The sequence below is a fragment of the Anas platyrhynchos genome, chromosome 1 (genome assembly GCF_047663525.1).
Source record: "Anas platyrhynchos isolate ZD024472 breed Pekin duck chromosome 1, IASCAAS_PekinDuck_T2T, whole genome shotgun sequence".
NCBI classification, from domain to species: domain Eukaryota; kingdom Metazoa; phylum Chordata; class Aves; order Anseriformes; family Anatidae; genus Anas; species Anas platyrhynchos.
The window spans coordinates 10,770,828-10,788,934 of NC_092587.1; the positions used below are offsets into that span (position 1 = coordinate 10,770,828).

Below are 18,107 nucleotides of genomic sequence, written 5' to 3' on the forward strand. Positions count from 1 at the left end.
TCTTTTTTAATCTCAGCAACTTCAGAAGCATACTTTTAATTCCCCAGGAGCATACATCTATGTATAAGGTGATAATCTGGATTGTTTAACATTGTATGCATGTCTTGCATTGTTTTTCATGGTTTGTACCGTGAAAGTGCTCAGTTGAAGTGTGAAGCCCGTTTACAAATGTTTGCTTTTGGGTAAAATGCAATTGTAGCGGTTCAATCTTAACTGTAATATGTCTTGTTCTCACAAGGCCAGACAATAACCTTTTTTTTTTTTTTTTTTTTTTTTTATAAGCTATAACATGGGATGAAGGAAAAAAAGTTTAAGGCTATATAGTTTAGGGTATGAAATCCATGTGGGATTTTATTTGTGAATGCCATGTAGATTAGTGCCTACATTGCAGAAGGAGGTGTAGTTCTTGCCATCTAAGGTCTCCCCGGTGTCTAATCAGCATGAAGCCTCATCTGAGACGCTAAACTATCTTGCTTCACTGCATGGAGGTGTAAACACATGACTGGTGTGGTGAATTTGCCCTCTGGGACCAGCAGTTCAGATGTGCAGCATTTAGCATGATGACATGCAAAATCGTCTTGGCTGAATCTAAAATGATGGACTCAGGGGGTGGTTGAGCTTCTGCCAGACACCAGACACATTAATCCCTGTGCTAGGATCTTGTTATCGTCTTCTTCCCCCTTTTCCTTTCCTTTCCACTATTTACTTTTTTTTTTTTCTCTCTTTTTTTTTTTTTCCTCTTTTTTTTTTCTTTTTTTCCCCTGCATGAAGAAAGCCTGGGGCTTGGGCTGGAAGGTGCCATGTGACCAGCTGGGACTCTGGCTCAAGTGCCTCAGCAGGGATTGACATTTGACATGTAGCTCTACTAAACTCTACATTTCTGAACAGCATTGAATAGGGAGATTCAGTCTCCAGTCTCTACCTTGGTCTTTTTTTCCTACTATCAAACTCAATTTATTAAAAAAAAAAAAAAAAGGTAGATACCGCAGATAAGATGAACCACAGTTTTTTGGTTTATACTTAAGAACTTTTTCATTAATCAACTTGACGTTGAATAATAATTGCTACATGTGCTTGTTATTGGGCTCATTATCCAATGAAACTTTAGCATAAGGAGTGCTACATATAGAAGAGGGTAAATCAAGAAGAAAAAAGGCTTATTTTGAACATAATAGGTAATTCATATGACAGATGATGGTTCATTTAGGAAAGCTTTCCTTTAAAGCTAATTGTGACTTGGTATTATTCTGTGAATGCGTGTGCAGATTCCTGCCAAAATTTTGAATATCTAGCATTTCTGAGTAGCAAGTTACATCTGAAAAACAGATCCAACTGTGGTTATGGTCAGAAAAGGGAATATAAAAATAGCAGTTTCTATGTATTTGGTCATGTCTGCTTACTTTTCCAACCAAAATAAAACTTTTTCAAACTTTTTTACTCATGTAGGCAATGTAGAGCCAATATATCTTTGGTAAAGTGTGCAGTAACACTTTTCTGTTTAGATATTGCCTACAGAAATATTATGCTACTTTCCTAACACAGAACTATACTGGTTTGTGAGTCAGGTTATCAAGGCAAGTTTGTAAGGTGTTCAAAGAAATTAGAAGCCAAAAAATAATAAAAAAGAAAAAGAATACCAAAAGCATCACCCTCAGCTACAACCAGCCCCCCCCCCAAAAAAAAAAAAAAGCGAGAGATAAAGACTTATAGGTCTGAAAGCATACACTCAAAAGGACAGAAATCATAACTCATAACAGAATATTCTTGCATAAAGCCTATAACTTTTGGTTATCCTATTTAGCTCTTAGTTTCTCTATATGCAGACTAATACCTGACATTGAATATTCTTTAGAAAACATAAGCATGAAATGCAATTTTTACAGGCTTTCTTCATATTGAATTTCAAGATAAAATTTGACTGAACTGAACTAAAATATTATGCTTCACTTGTAAAATACATGGGGCAAGAAGACAGAGAAAAAGGATCATACTACATTTCGCAGTATATGATGTGGGACCAAAGAGCATTTTCAATTCCCAGATCCAGATGCAAATCTTTGCCTTGACTGCTTATGAATATATCATCTGAATGTAACACCTACAAGATTTTTTCCTTTATATTTTCTCTTCAGTCTCTGGCCCTTCACTCTGCATGCCTTATTTTTCACTGAAGGGCAATACGACTTACGTAAAAAGTAGAGTTGTCCTCCAGCAGGCTCCCAAAACTGGTCAAATAGAGAACCATGTCTAAGGAGTTGCACATGCCCAGAATAATATATACAGGCAAAGAAGCTTATGCCCATGACTTAAACTCTCAGGCAGAAGTACAAATACATTATGAATAATACACAGGACTATGTATTAATAATAGGAATCCATATAGCAAAATATTTTCTCCATTAGGAAGCATCCTGGTCCCCATGAGACACAGCAGAAACCCTCCTAAGATTCAGGAGAAATCTGACTACAGACCAAATACTCCACCTTAGGGAAGTTGGTGGCAAAAAATCTACTTGACTTTAATGGTGCATAATTTGGGGCTTTATACAAAGAAAGGTCAATCATCACATGCACAGACAAGTCAAATGCATCTGGTTAACAGAATGTGTCTATTTTGGGCTCAGCATAGTCCTATGATTATTTGTGTTGCTCATTGTTTATATTTATGTCTATCTTAAAGCACAAGCAGAAGAACAGAAAACAGAAACTGAGATATCCATGTTCTACTTTTTGCAGTGGACAAGGATTTCGCACAAGGTCAATGGCATAAGGAATACAAATTCTCTGCTCCCAGGTTGTGCTTTTAGCACACCAGCAAATAAACTCAAGCAAATAAAGCTTTATTCTTTGGAGAAAAAACAAAAGCAGCAAAAAAATAGAAATAATTTTCATTCTGCATATTTAAGAAAGGTTTTTTTTTTTTTTTTTACATTAATTTGTTTTTCCTGTAAAACCAATGTTCAAAATATTTTCTTCACAAACTCTCCCTCAGCTCCTTATTGTCCCCTTTCTTTCACTTACCAAGACAGTAATTCCCAAATAGAAATATTTTGACATTGGGTATAATTTGGGTGAAAGGAAAGAAAAAAGCATATATATACATATATTTTTGGAAATAAAGGAAAAATTAATAATAAAAAAATGAATATCTTTTGCCTTTGAAAACAATATGTTTTTGAGAAAAACTCTTTCATTCAAAGGTGTTTATGAGCAAGATGGGTAGTAAGTCTGGGAAAGGGAAACTGGACTGGAGAAGACTCACATGGCAGGGGTCCACATGCAGGTCTCTTGTTTATTTGCGGAAAATTGAAAGAAATGTTTTTCTACTGCCTGTGTTGTCATACACTTATGCAATAGACCATAGGTGGGTGCATGGGAGAAAGAACTGGTTTAAATTACAGCAAAACTTTTCTTGAAATGTTTATTTTTGAACACTCACGTTAGCAAAGGCCGGTCTCATGCTTTTAAACAAACTCCAATGCCATTTCTTCCACGAAGTTAAAAGGAAGCACAATAGAAGAATTAGAGTCATTTTGCCAGTGACAGAAGGAAGGTCGGGCCTCGTTTTGGACTGTGGTTTGTCTCCACAGAGAAACACCAGCCAGCTGATACTTGACCTTTAGATTCCCCAGAGTTGCCACAATTTTGGGGAAGTGGCACTTGTCAGATGGTCAAAGAGGGTGATGGAAAGGCCAGGCCAGCAGCCAAGGGGGAGCCATGGACAGGTCAGAGGAAAGGTGTGCTTCTTAACCAGGAAACGGTCTTGTTTTGTTCCTGGCTATGGGGCAGCAGGAGTCCTGCTGAAACAGCCGTGGTTGAGGGTCCTTCCTGCAGATGAGACCAAAGGGCAGGTGGAGAAAAGGGTGACTTTGTGAGGGGAGATGTCTGCGGGCAGAGAGAGGTGATATGGCTGCAGGTCAAAGAGGACAAAGGAGGGTTGGGGGCTAGGAGTGGGGAGGGGGGATATGGGGGACTGTGCAGCAGTAGACAACAGCCCCAAGGCAAGCTGTGTTTCTCTGAGGGACCTGGCCAGCCTGGCTGCTCCTCCTGAGCCCCTGGAGGGATCCAGGGAGGGAGGGAGGCGGTGGGGAGAGGGAAGGAGGGAGAGAGGGAGGTGGTGGTGGGAGCCCCCTCCCTGGGCTGGCTGCGGGGCGGGAGGGGAGTGGGAGGCAGCTCCTGGGGAGGGGCGGGGTGGGGGAGAGGAGGCAGAGAGGGGATGTTGTTAAACAGTTTCTTACCGTAAGAGGGAGTTGGGACCCAGATCTTTCCAGTTAATCACACAACAAACTTAGATCATCGCAATAAAAAGCAGCTCGGCTCACTCTGCCTCCTCGAGTGACCGGCTGTGCACAGGGTCCTTCCGAGGAGCCATCTCCTCTCCTCCTCCCCGCCAGCCCGCCGGAGGGGGGGCCGCCGGCACCATGTGGGCCACCCAACTCCTGCCAGCCTTGCTGCTCCATCAGCTGCTGCTGCTTCCCATCACCATCCCTGCGGCAGGTTAGTTTTTCTGTCACTTCTCCAGGGACACCCCCGCCACCTCACGGCCGCGGCGTTTCCCCTCTCCCCCTCACAGTCGCGGCGGGGGCGGTGCAGCGGGCGGGGAGACCCCAACACCCCCGGCTCCCCTCAGCAGTACCTGAGCTGAGGGCAGGCACCGGCAGCGGCCGGGGGTGAGGTGCCTGGGTGTCGGGGCAGGCTGAGCACTGTTTGCGGCAGAGTTTGCTCGTCCAGGGCTTTGCGGGGACAGGAGGAGCGGGTGGTGGCTCGCGGGGATGTCGCTGCATCCCGCCACCTCCCCTCCCAGCGAGGGGGCTCTCTCAGGATGGGAAGAACTGAGGAAGTGGGAGCGGGAGAGACAGCTCCTGGCCGCTGTCAGGGCGTGAGGGAACATCTGCCCTTCGTTTCCAAGTGGCAGAATAAACGTTAGGTTACATAAATTGACAAGGAATACCCAAAGCGCGAGATAGTATAAGATAAGACTGTATAAGAAAGGGAATGTCCTTGCCAAAGTTCAGCGGTATGGACATGCTATTTCCAGACTGAAATACTTGTAATTTCATTAGATGTTCCTGATGAAGCCTGGGAGGGGGGGGGGGGGGGGGGGGGGGAGGGGGGGGGAAGGGGGGAAGGAACAAACAATAAGTCATCAAGTGCTGGAAGCTCTTTAGCTGAATTTCTTTCCTGAAGTGTCCCCCTTAGACTGGATATCTGAAGAGCTAACTCTGTGTTTCTATTGGCCCTCTGGGGAGACGTTTGAGGAAAAAAGAGTTTGCAAAGGTTTCTACAAACCTTTCCTTCCTTCCTTCCTTCCGCCAACATTGTTAGGGTCAGACCTTTGCACAGACAGAAACAAAAGACAGCCACAATTCAGGGAAAGGATCTGCCAGGAGTGGGCAGAGTGAGAGCAGGCTCATACAGTGCATGGGTCCTGTGGTCATGTCAGAGGGCATCAAGCACTGGGTATGGCAAGTGGTGTTGATGGCTTCCAAGATATAATTATATTTTTATAGTTACAATTATATATATATATATATCATATATATATATGATTTAAAAGTGGGTTTATTTATTTATTTATTTATTGTAAACTCAGTGGTCAAGTTAAAAAAAAAAGAAAAAAAGAAAAAGAATGGCAGCATCACATGTAGTAAAACCTGTCATTTTTCACCTACAGTGAGTGTGGTTCTGTATGATGTTGAACGTCTCAGAAGACCTGTGCTCAGTCTACTCAGTGACAATTTTGTTTTTGCATTACCAAATACAGGCATTAGTAGCAGGTGAAACAGAGATACAGACACTATGCTACTATGTTTTTCTAAACTGCTTTTTTTATGCTCATTGCAATTTCCATTTTGTGGACATGTGACCTTTCAGAAAAAATGATGACTAGAGCTAGTTTGGAATTTTCTGAGATTCCCCGCCCCCCCCCCCCCCCCCCCCCCCACACACACACTGGAAAATGCTGACCCATCAAAACTTTTCATTTTAAATAGAAAATGTCTTTGGCTTGGTTCCTCCATATCAAATTAATAAGAAATCTGCAGCAAAGGCATTCACAATAGCTTGGGGTACCTGATAGTGAAAAATCTTCACCTAGGATAGAAACTCATCAACTGATGGGCTAGTTTGAAAAAAGCAGAACAGCCTCCTGCAACTTTATTCAGTGGGCCAACTAGACAGAAACTGGTCTATAGCCAAATTCATAAGAAGCTAGGTCATGCTTAATCTCAGGACACTTTTCTTGAATGAGACAAAGTCCTTGTTCTTCCTGTAGGCTGTTAGCAGGGTCTATACTTTCCCAAGCTCAATGAATAATATTTCATCTATCTAATATTCCAACAGGAGAGATTGAGAGACAGATACTGTGAATATCAGTAGGTTGATGATTATGGTCGTGCCCTAACCAATGGACTCTTCACTTTAGGAGGGCATGGTTCATCCTGATGTGAATGAAAATTAGATTTCCAAAACTTCAGAATTTTTCATAGAGTAGAACTTGTTTTCTGGCCAACTTTCACAGTGGCAGTTTCTTGGCAACACTCCCTTTCTTAACTTTCCTCCCCCACCCACCATAATATTAATCAATCCTATTGTTTGCCTTATGGGCAAGAAAGATGACTCTTACTACATGCAATCATTGTGCTGTCTTTGCTTTATAAAAATAGGTGATCTTCAACGAAAGTTTCAGGATTTGTACAATGTATGCAAGAGGAAGTTTTGTTAGTTTCTGAAAATATATTGGTAGCTTTCTAAACATAAATGGTATCTTTTATACAGGATTTTGAATTATTTTTACTGAGATGTTTTCAAGAAAGCTATATATATAAGAAAGCATATATATGTGTATATATATTTAATATTTTTATATATGAAAAAAGAGGGTAAGTGATGAAAACAGAATTTAAATATATATATATATAAGAAAATCCTTTGCTAATACATGTCAATACTTTTTCTATTACTATCCTGTCAAAGCTGGTTTTAAGTTTACTTAACAATGAGTATTGTTTCTTCTATGAGTGGATCTTTTAGGTTTGTAATCCAAAGTCCTAAGTCCTGTGTGGAGACAATGTCCGGTGTTGTTGAGTTTTCTTATACATGTGGGGTTATATTAATGTGTTAAAAAAACAACCAAGCAAACAAAAAGAATCTGAAGAAAACAGCAAGAAATTTTCATGTCAGCAGGCTGTCCACAATATCAGTTTTTGAGTTTCTTTTTAACATATAAGACTTAAGATGTTGATTGGTGAAAGAGATAAATTTGCAAGATTCCTATAGACTACTAGTCATTATCAATATCCTGCAGGTCTCTGTAAGTCTAAGTCTGAATTCTTACTAAAAGTAAAAATACAGATTAGCATATTGAATGAAAAAAAAAAAAAAAGAATGAATGCTAAAGATTTATTTAAATTAAAGATATTTTTCTGTGAAAAGACTGGCATCTGAGTGTGTTTCTTTATTCAAACTTCTCAGCACTTTCTGTAGTTTGGATCATCTGAAGCAGTTTCTAATGAAGATGTGGCAGTTGCACTTAGTTCCTATAAATAACTGTTCCTTAAAAAAATACCATAGCAATAATCGATGTATGAATGTTGTGTATTCCTGTGGTCTGCATAGCTACACATATTTTAAAAATTTAATGTGATTTATACTTCCCTAACCCAGCTGTAGATAATCATTATTCTATATACTGTCAACAAAGTGAAATGATACTCTGCCAGTTGGAAGACTGTATTCCTTCTGTTTAATGGAATCCTTTTGGTGCTCAGTGCCAGGGGCTGCTTGTTTTGCTCTCACATATAATGCAGTTCTTACCCTGCTTAACAGATTTTCTGTTTCTATTAATGTAATTTTCATAAGTAACCTAGCAGGAGAATCTAGAGTTGAAAGACATGAGATTAAAATGTTGCATAAAACTCTGGAAAATCGTGCACTGAAGTCAAGGAAAAGAAAGCCTCTTATTGGAGGAGCTCATCTGTCATTATTGTAATACTTCAACTGAGGCCAGGGTTGGAAGGGAAATGCACAATCTCCCTCAGAGAACGTAATATCTCCCCTTTGGATCTTTACGCTGAACATTAGTTTGCCACTTAAGCATTTCAGACTTTTCTAAGGAGATTTGAAGGCCGGATAACTGGGCCCCTTGATGGATAAAAGCTCTATGTGGGAAGGAGAGTGTTGCCCTGAACTTTTTGCAGTTGCTTGTACTAGATGAGCATAGGAATTTTACTTTCTCCTCACCAGTCTTCAGGTGGGGGGTAGATGGGCAGAGACTACAAGGCAGAATGGAGACAAAAAAGGATTGATCTCTGCGCTTGCTTGGGAAGCAGGAATGGTAGGAAAATTGGTGTCTTCCAGATGTGAGCAATGTTTGTACTTTGCAGTGTGCAATTAGGACAGCTCCAAAGCATTGTGAAGTAATGAAGACATCCTTGCCTTCACCTCTCTCCTTTCTATAGGGGTTTTTGGCAGTCCTGTTAGAGGACAGTAGAAGTATTCCTGAACATGGTTAGTATCCAACACATAAAGCAATGCCGCAGTGAAGCAGAGCTAGGAGCATGCTCCAGATTATTTAAATATGCTGGCAAAATCTAGCTACAGGAGATGGAATCAAATGGCTTGTGGGCCTCCACCCATGCGCTGTATGATGAGCCTGGCCATGCCTGGCAGTCCTCAGTGCTGCTGGCCTGGCTGAGGACTGGCTGCTCCCTCCTTCTCCCATCAGCTCCAGCTCTTGCTGACTCCTTGAGTTGGCCGGCAGCACTATTTTTAGACATACAACATGCAGCAAGACTCACCACTCCTCACAGGGGCCATTTTGCTTAGCAGCTGGTCACTCTGCTATGCCTGAACCCTGCCCTGCCTGCCTGTGCTTTTCTCTTTACTCCCTGCTCCAAGCCTGGACACCCTCAGTGGTGGCTGAGACCCCATTGCAAATGGAGTGCACAATGTGTTGGGTGCCTTAGTGGAAGCACCAAAAGCTTGTAAAGATTGTGGAACACTATGTGAAATATAAAGGATTTAATTATTGTGTAAATGTGTAAGACAAATCTTACAATGGAAAATGCTCTTTGTAATTTAGCCAGAGGTTACATACAGCAAGTCAGAGTACAAACTGCAGACTATTTGTTTCTGCCAATGGGTCCCAGCATCCTGCTGTGAAGATAACCTTTTCTTTGAAGAAAAAGAGCTGTCCATTTGCATCTAACATACAATTTTAGAACATGCTATCAGTTTTTAATGCTATCCTTTATTTCTTAAGTTTTCACACTGACTATAGGAGAGGGTTACAAAGGCAGAACTTAGCAAACATGAAGTTGGGTTCCAGAGAAAATGGCACTCTTTGCAGCTAACGAGGGATATGTGTATATGGGTGCGTGTATGTGTGGGGGTGTGTGAGTAAGTGGTAATATGCAATGTAAAGCCAAAAAGAAAAATCTTTTTGCATTTCCTGAATCTGCTCAACAACTAAACTGAATGCCAACATAAAAATAAGGGAAAAATTATATCTGTATTATATATTTCTATTTTAAACTGTTTTCTAAAAATTGTATTTTTTTTTTTTCCATTAAGTCTCTTTTGTTAAGAAAATAAAATTCAAAAGTTAAAAAAAAAATCATGTGGTCCTCCAGATACCTTTCTGAAAAACTATTTAATTGTCACAAGTTAAAGATGACTCTTTGGACAGCTGGTTTTATTTTGATGGCATTCCATCTATATGGCTGACTGCAGTTTTTATAGGTATGGTTAGTAAACATTTTTAATCCCAAATTATTGTCTTACATAAATAAAGGCATTAAACTTAATCTGGCATCTAAGTCAATTCAATCTACAAACTTATTTTCTTGGATACATTTCAGAATTATTTCAGTTTCCCTTTCTTTCTTTCTTTCTTTCTTTCTTTCTTTCTTTCTTTCTTTCTTTCTTTCTTTCTTTCTTTCTTTCTTTCTTTCTTTCTTTCTTTCTTTCTTTCTTTCTTTCTTTCTTTCTTTCTTTCTTTCTTTCTTTCTTTCTTTCTTTCTTTCTTTCTTTCTTTCTTTCTTTCTTTCTTTCTTTCTTTCTTTCTTTCTTTCTTTCTTTCTTTCTTTCTTTCTTTCTTTCTTTCTTTCTTTCTTTCTTTCTTTCTTTCTTTCTTTCCTGAAATGGATGATGCAAAAATATTGAACAGCAGTTTAAAATGCCTATTGATACTAAAGACGTAGGCATTGAAATGGGTTGCTCAAGGAAGTGGTGGTATCCCTGGCATCATCCCTGGGGGTGTTTAAGGATCTGGTGCTTAGGGACATGGTTTAGTGGGTGACATTGGTAGTAGGGTGATGATTGAACCATCTTGAAGAAGATCTTTAAGGTCTTTTCCAACCTTAATGATTCTATGATTCTATTCTATATTTCTGAAATATTTATATCACTTGATATGACCATTTCTCTTCACTTGACTATTCTTTAAATTTTCAAATTTTCAGCTTCCTGAACAGTGTGTGGGCAACTTCTCTCTTTTCAATTTTTCCAATTTTTCTCACAAGTGCCATATAATTTTGCCTTTTTTTTTTTTTTTTTTTCTCCCACTACTTAGCAGGACTAATTGATTCCTTAATTTTTTTTGTCAGCATCTTCCATCCTAGAAGAATTGAGGTACCTTCCTCTCTCTCTCTTTTTTTTTTTTTTTCCTCATAGTCTTAGCTTATCTTTGACATCCAAAAAACATAACAAACAGTGGTGCTGTTATGTGTTTTTTTTTTTTTTTTCCTTCAAAACTAAATATTATGAATGTCTTTTTCCATCCACCATATAAAGATCTGCAACTTACTTACATGAGTACCTATCATAATAGAATCAAAGTCTTTCATTACCCCGGTCAGTTGGAAGTTTAACACAACAAAGCAAATTACTTGTGAAACTGCTGAAGTTCTAAAAGATGTAATCCAGCTCTGCAAGTGTAAACAAACAAAATCAGTAAATAAAACTCCACATCAAAACAACAAGATTTCATTAAGGATCTTGATTCAAACACAAACTTTGAATTTAAATTTATTTATCTTTTCATTTTGATAATTTGGTGTTGAGTTGTTATTTGCTTGTTCCGTTTAATAAAGTGGTATGCAAAATTAGAAAGAACAGAAAGGAATGAGGCTTCTCACATTATCACAGAATGAGGCTTCTCACATTATCACAAGTCTCCATTATGTGGTTCTTTAAGAGAGCACTAACTATTGCATAGATTAGAGTGAGACTTGGAAACCCTGAAAGCTGACATGCTGAATGCATCACAAGTCTTGATTAATAAAAGCTTTGTATAGTCTATAGCAAGTCTATAAAAGTGGGGATTTTTCAAGGGAGACAGCAGTACGCTCCAGTTGTACTCTGTAAGACTGTAACTCGTAAGCCTAAATATACAACTATATTAGAAAAAGCTGGACTGATGCAGAAAGGAGAAAGGGATTACTAATGATATATTTATTGTCAGATAAATTCATTGTAAAATTTAGCTGTAGACAATACAAGTAGTGTTTTGATCTCATTATAATTCACAAAGGTAATCTTTAGGCCTGTTGATATCCTGCATGCTCTTGGTTGATGCAACAGTGGTATAATTTGCCCAATACTAATTGTTTACTACAAAACAGCTAATAGAATAATCGATTCCTTTTAGTGATCAGGCTAAAACCTGAGAGTCTGATACTTGACTTGTTAATGTATTTAAGCTCTAAATGAAACTACTGAAACTACTTTTATACTGAAGTTCTTGACTCTCTTATAGCTCAGTATCAGACTTACTGTTTTCTACTAGGTGTGAATTTTTACGTTGAGGTATAGAACATACCCAGTGTCAGGACTGAGTGGTATGACGATAGGGTGAGTAGAAATCTCTTTTTGGTGTGGGAAACAGGGACAAAAGAGGAAAAAAAAATGTTGTTGCTGCTCTTTTCCCATTAGCCCGGTGGTTAGAAAATACCTAGAGGCTGGAAGACAAGAAAATTCAAATGTCTTTGCTATGTCAAACTTAATTTGTTAATTGAGGAAGTATCTACATTTCTATGACATTGATTATTACTCTCATTCTTAGCTGTTTTACCTGTTTTATTTTTTTTATATGTAAAAATAATTAAAATAATTGCAGTTAAATATGGCATAGAATACAGGTACCACAACTTCCTAGGGAGTCATTTTACATTACGGCTGCAGAAAAAAAATATTATTTCTATTTTCTTTACCTTTATTTTCAATTACATATTTGGTGTAGACTGAAACTACTACAGGAAAAAATATTTTTGGAAATAATTTCCCCCTGATGCTCTACAGTTTGAATAATCTCAGTTAATACTCTCTATCTGAGAAGACTACACAGAAACTTCATATGGAAAATGTAGTAAGGGAACCCAGAGTTGGTTCTTGTTTCCTTCTTTCTGTAAGGAAACTTTTTTCTTTAGTGAATGTTTAACACATTTTATGAAAGTGGTAGAGACCTATTGGGAAGACTGTGGAGATACTAGATGAGATGATGAAATACTTGCCCACTGCAGCATCCAGCTAGAGCAAACATGGTAGTTCCCACTTTCCTGGGCACTGGCTGAGCTCTGTGTTCTGTCTGACCATGTTTGCTATCATATTAAGAGACAGAAAGAGGCACTACCATCACCTTTTTGAGGAGTACTTGACATAAAGAAATATATTTAGTCAGCCAAAGAAATATATTTAATTAATTAGTTTTAGTTAGTTAGTTTTCCTTTGTTGATGAAAAAAAACAGTTGATTTGTGTTAGAATGGATTCTTTTGTTTGAGTCAACTCTTCTTATTTTCAAATTTAAGTACAATGAGAGACTTCCTTAGTAACCTGATATTCAAGTATGAGAAGCATCGGAGGACATAACCCACAAAATAAGCAAAAGTCCTGATTAATCAAAGTTTAGGAAACTGATATGAATAACAGTCAAAAATTAGGAGCATCAGTTATAGAATATTGCATTATAGTCTTTGATGTAGAATATTTCTAGGGTACTATTTTATTTAATATTTTAATAATAAAACCACCTAGGGTTATTTATTTATTTATTTTCTTTGTGGTGTAAAAGTAATGCTTCGCATTATTCAGATGGTTCTAACAGTCACACCATGCATTTGGCCCTTTGCCTTTTGGATTATAGGCAAAGTCATAGAATGTTGTTGTTTGAAAGCTAAAGTAAATCAGGGTGTTATGAATTGTTAAATGCAAGATCAAACCCATAATCCTCTTTGGACAACTGCTCAGGGAAAAAAAAAAAAAAAAAAAAAAGCACAACTGTGAACCATGCTTGTCAGGCAGCAGAGCAGAATTTCTTGAATTTATTTATTTATTTGTTTTTGGATTATATTCTTGCATGCTTGCTGGTGAGTTTAAGAAGTTGTTAGCATAGGGAATTAAGATAATGATGCATCGGTAGATGGCAAATGTTAGCATCAAGAACTAAAAGAAAATACTTTGATATTTCTGTACAGATTCTTACCTTCATTTGATATAAAAATGTTGGCTAAGAAAACATAGAATAATGACATCTTCTAAGATATTGAGACATTTACCACAAAAGTTTTATGGAAGATTTGTTTTTCTGCAGTTGTCTTAAAGAGCAGATGCAATCCTTATTACAACACTTTGTCTCTTTCACCCAAGAACAACAACAACAAAAAGCAACTTCAACTGCTTTTCCAGTATGCTTTTTCCAGTAGCAATGCTAATCCTTATAGCCAGAATCTCAGCATAACATTTCCATAAACATTATGAGTCAATTTGGGTACATATACATTGTGCAAATGCAAGGCTGAAAATGCTTATTATAACTTATATGGGTCCCAGACACAGCTCCAAAGTTATTTGATCTTTTCAGCAAAAGCTTCTTAACTATAACTAATAACTTATAACTATAATAGGGCCTCCTGTAACAATACTAGGGATTTGGAGGGAAATTAATAATTTCTGTACATTTTCTGAAAATAACTGGAATTAAAATTATGAGCTATTAGGTACAGGGGAATAGCATTGCTCACAGTTCATCAGTTTTAAAAGAGTAGAATGTGGTGAAGATTTTTTATAGGGTTATTGCAGCAGAGAGATTCTATTCCTTTGATCTTTGCTCTATTTCCCTCTCCCTCTCTCAGTCATGTCCCCCCACCCTTCACCTCTAATAACTGAAGCTTGATGAAATCTATTTTAAATGTCTTTGGGCTATTTTTAGGTGTCTTAGGGATAATTCACCACTGAGAGGTGTTATTTAGCTAAATACAGTGAAAATGTGAGCTCCCTTCCCATCAGGATGGAATTTCTGCCAAAGGAACACCCTTCAGCCCTCTTTAGCTTCATAATGTCACTAAATCATTTGGATTCACAGAGAGCTCAGCTATTGCACTTTTGAAACTTGAGGAGTTATTCTGAACTTCTGTGCAGAGTGTAGCAAACAAAAATTGCTGGTCCATGTGCACTTTGCACCTGTATAAGAAATTCTATTCAGTAGAATGGCACACTAGGGTGAGGATTCATGTATTTGCAAGCTCTGGCAAAAATTAATAAATTATTCATGAGCATTCATGTTCTGTTACCATGGCTGATACTTTGAAGAAAAAAAAAAAAAAAAGGAAGGACATCTGAAAATAGTTATATGGAAATATTTTATGAAAAATAATACTACCTAGTTTGTAAACTAAGGAGTGTTTTGTTCACCTGACTTTTACTGCATTAGCCATCTAATCCAAAAAGATCATAATGTATCCTTGAGTGAAATAAGATAAGTAGATCCAAAGGACAATTTATCCTTCCTGTGTTACTCATGTGTCCTAGAATAGTGAGAATCATCTAGAGGTACTCATCTGCCTTCATTGATGATGGAGGAGCCTACAGTGGCAGACAGGTTTCTATGGGAAAAGCTAACATGCATACACATTGGAAAAATAGCGTGTTTTTCTTGCAAAAATCAAAGACTTTTCCTCTGGCAGTTCAGCCAAACTTCCCTAGCCAATCTTGCCTGCTCCATTTTACACCTCTTCCCCTGGGTCTTTCAACAGAGACATGGAAAACGATCTTTCTGTAACCGTGCAGACTATTTCCATGTTATGGCTTCTGCCTCCCCTCCTTTTCTGTAGGCTCACAACACTCATTCATTCACTTCTAAACTGAACACAACATTCTCACTGAGCCTTCACTAGAGCAATGGATGGGAAAAGTGAATATTTTATGTTACTTTCAGGCTCCAAATCTGCTCTCAATTTGTGTTAAAATGTTTTCTGTTTTAAGAACAGTTTAGCCCATTCAAACTATAATTCTCTATGACATTTTTATTCCTCCCTTTCTAATTTTAACTCTAGTCTGTCCATTAAAAGTAGACATTTGTTTAACTTTATCACTTCAGTTTTTATTGGAAATATTTATCAGATATCAGTTTTTGTGATGTATAGCAAGCGTATTTTCAGGTTCTGAAAAAAATATTCACAAGGTGTAAAACTTTCCTCTTACCCTTTTCTTGTATTATGTAATTTATTTGAAATGAGCTTTACTACTATCCCAGTTTTTAAGGATGGAGATCACCATCTAAAATAATCAATTCTTCTTAAGTATCTGCTTGTACTTTAGTTTTATGAATTTCGCTATGATTTTGGTACCAATGTAATAATATATATTGTATGTATGTATACGTAATAATATATACATTATACAATACATACAATACATATACAACAATACATATTGTATATATATATAACATAATAATAATGTATAATATATATTGTATATAACATTATATACATATAATATTATATACATTATACTATATAATTATATACATTATATAATTTATTAAAGAATTATTGCATTGTATATATTGTATATAACATTATATACAATATATACAATGCAATAATTCTTTAATAAATTATATTCATTTCTAATGTAATCTGTAATCTCAGGACTGATCTTAACTTTTTTTTTTTTTGTCTTCTTCTTTGCTTTTTTTCTTAGATGGTAAAGGAAAAAGGAGAAATCCTCTTCATGACTACAAAAAAACAGGAGAGTTGATGCTCATCAAGGTAAACAAAACACTGGAAGTTAAAACCAAGCTGTTAAATACCACTGAGCAGTGTGCCAAGAGATGCAGCAGGAACAAAGGTCTTTCATTCACTTGCAAGTAAGTTATGTATCTCCATTATTATTACATTTTTCCTAATAGATTCTTATATAATACTCTTTGGACAAAGGTTTCTCTGGAATTGTCATCAGCTGTAGCTTGTACTGAGTACAATCTAAAGACTGCACTGTTTTGATTTCTTTGGTATTTCTTATTTGGTAGTTCTTATTTGGTATCTTTATTTTCTTATTTGATATCTTTTCTACCTGTCCAGAATATGTAATGACAATGTAATGTAATGTAAAGCATTATCTGAGTTGTTCTGTCTTTTTAGCTTGTCCAATCTGTAGTCTTTTCTGTAATATAGCTGAGAAATATACTCATTTTAAGATGTCGATGATTTGTGCTGCACTGTAGTGTTCAGTGAACATTTCTGGGATTTTTATCTCTCTTATAAAATGGTTATTGTCACACATCACAGCTGCAGTATTTCAGCACCACTTCAGACCATATTCTACCTTCATTCTTTACACATTACTCCCACTAAAGTCAATGGGAACTTCACACATGGAACACAGATACATACACTGCTGAAGTTCACTGGCAAGTACTATGAATTTGATACAATGGATTCAAACCTTCTCAGCTGTACAATCATTACAAGTATATGATAGCTATTCTACAGCATCTGCTGTCTCTTACAAACACATCATGCAGCTGATTGCTTGTCTGCTTAGTACATATTCTCTACTGTTTTTTGGAACAAATCACTGTTATTTTTCCTGTTTATTAGACTTGAATTGTTCCCCTGGCCTTTTTATGCTAGACCATTAGCAATAAATGAACACAGGAGAATCTTGGAGAGAATTAATGACTTCTGTACTAGTAAGCATGGGACTAAATGTCATCCTGATCTTGAAATATATATTAAAAAAAAAAAACTTATGACAAATAGAAGTCAGATCAAATGTGATAACAAAAGCCCTTCCTTGGCAGAAAAGGTCCTCCATTGAAATTTAATCCTTTTTTAAGCCTTTAATTGCAGATTAAAAGAGATCTGGAGATGTAGTTTTTATTATTTTGTACTTTGATTATTTACATAAGTAAACAATAAGCAGATTTTACATATTTTCCACGCACTGATATTTTTTTACATGGTACAAGTAACTCCTTTTCCTATTGGCAGAGCTTCTATGGACATCATTGCCAAGTCGATCAGGTTGTACTCCATGCAATAAGAAATCCTTCGGTTCTGGTCTTCAGTGGCAAAGAGTAGTATAGAATTAGGTTTTACAGTGTAACAAATTACTAAATAATGCCAAGAAAGCAACAATTTCAATATCTTCTCAGGAAGATTGTTTCAAGGATCTTCTAATTGTAGCTGCTCTGGATGGTACATTTAATCTTCTGAAAATAATAAGTATGTTAATATATTCATTGATTCCACTTTACATGAATAATATTCTAGAACCTCTCTGCATTTTCATTACTTTTTAATTTATGAAATATTTTTTTTCTATTGGGACACTCAGTCCCTGTCACTGTAGGACAGATTCATTAAGGGGCAAACTCTCTCTGCTGTAATCAGTCAATAAAAGAATATAAAGGACCAATGATGGACTTTGACAACAGAGCTTGGAAGAATTCTGCTCACAGATAGCATTACCGCGATCAGTCATATATGGCTATTTTACACTGAAAATGAAAAATAATTAAAAATCTGACTGCTCATGCTCTGAATTTCCCATTTTTTCCTACAGTTGTTTAGCCAACAAGTCTAGCAACAGAGGTGTAGGTGATTAGGTCTTGCCTGTGCTATCTCTGTGCAGCAAGAGAGATTCCCTGTATCTGGAAACATTCTTGTGGTTTCATTTGGTCCCAGATGAGTCCTTTTATACTGTGCATAGTTCTTTGATGCTACTGTAAAATTTGACGTGTTCACTTTTAAAGGGAGCAGGGATTGCTAATCTTTCCCTTTTATTCGTAGAACCACCAGTCTTTAACTTCATGCCAGCATAT

At 37.1% G+C, this 18,107-nt stretch overlaps 1 protein-coding gene and 1 long non-coding RNA gene across 9 annotated transcripts in view; one reads left to right on the top strand and one right to left on the bottom strand.

Annotated features, from left to right (window-relative positions):
- Positions 1-3,407: 3,407 nt before the first annotated feature.
- LOC139999426 (uncharacterized) lies at positions 3,408-4,378 on the bottom strand. Its single transcript, XR_011804908.1, has 2 exons — positions 4,239-4,378; positions 3,408-3,828 (listed from the first exon to the last, which is right to left on the bottom strand). It is a non-coding gene; the product is annotated as an uncharacterized lncRNA (long non-coding RNA).
- HGF (hepatocyte growth factor) overlaps positions 4,363-18,107 on the top strand; it is a 64,161-nt gene continuing 50,416 nt past the window's right edge. For all 8 annotated transcript variants that reach the window (XR_011804840.1, XR_011804848.1, XM_038165743.2 and 5 more), the window contains exons 1-2: positions 4,363-4,497; positions 15,983-16,148. Coding sequence is in view for 6 of the 8 variants with exons in the window: in XM_038165743.2 (XP_038021671.1) it covers positions 4,422-4,497; positions 15,983-16,148 (242 nt within the window). In the remaining 2 variants the exon portion in view is untranslated. The remainder of the gene's footprint in view (positions 4,498-15,982; positions 16,149-18,107) is intronic.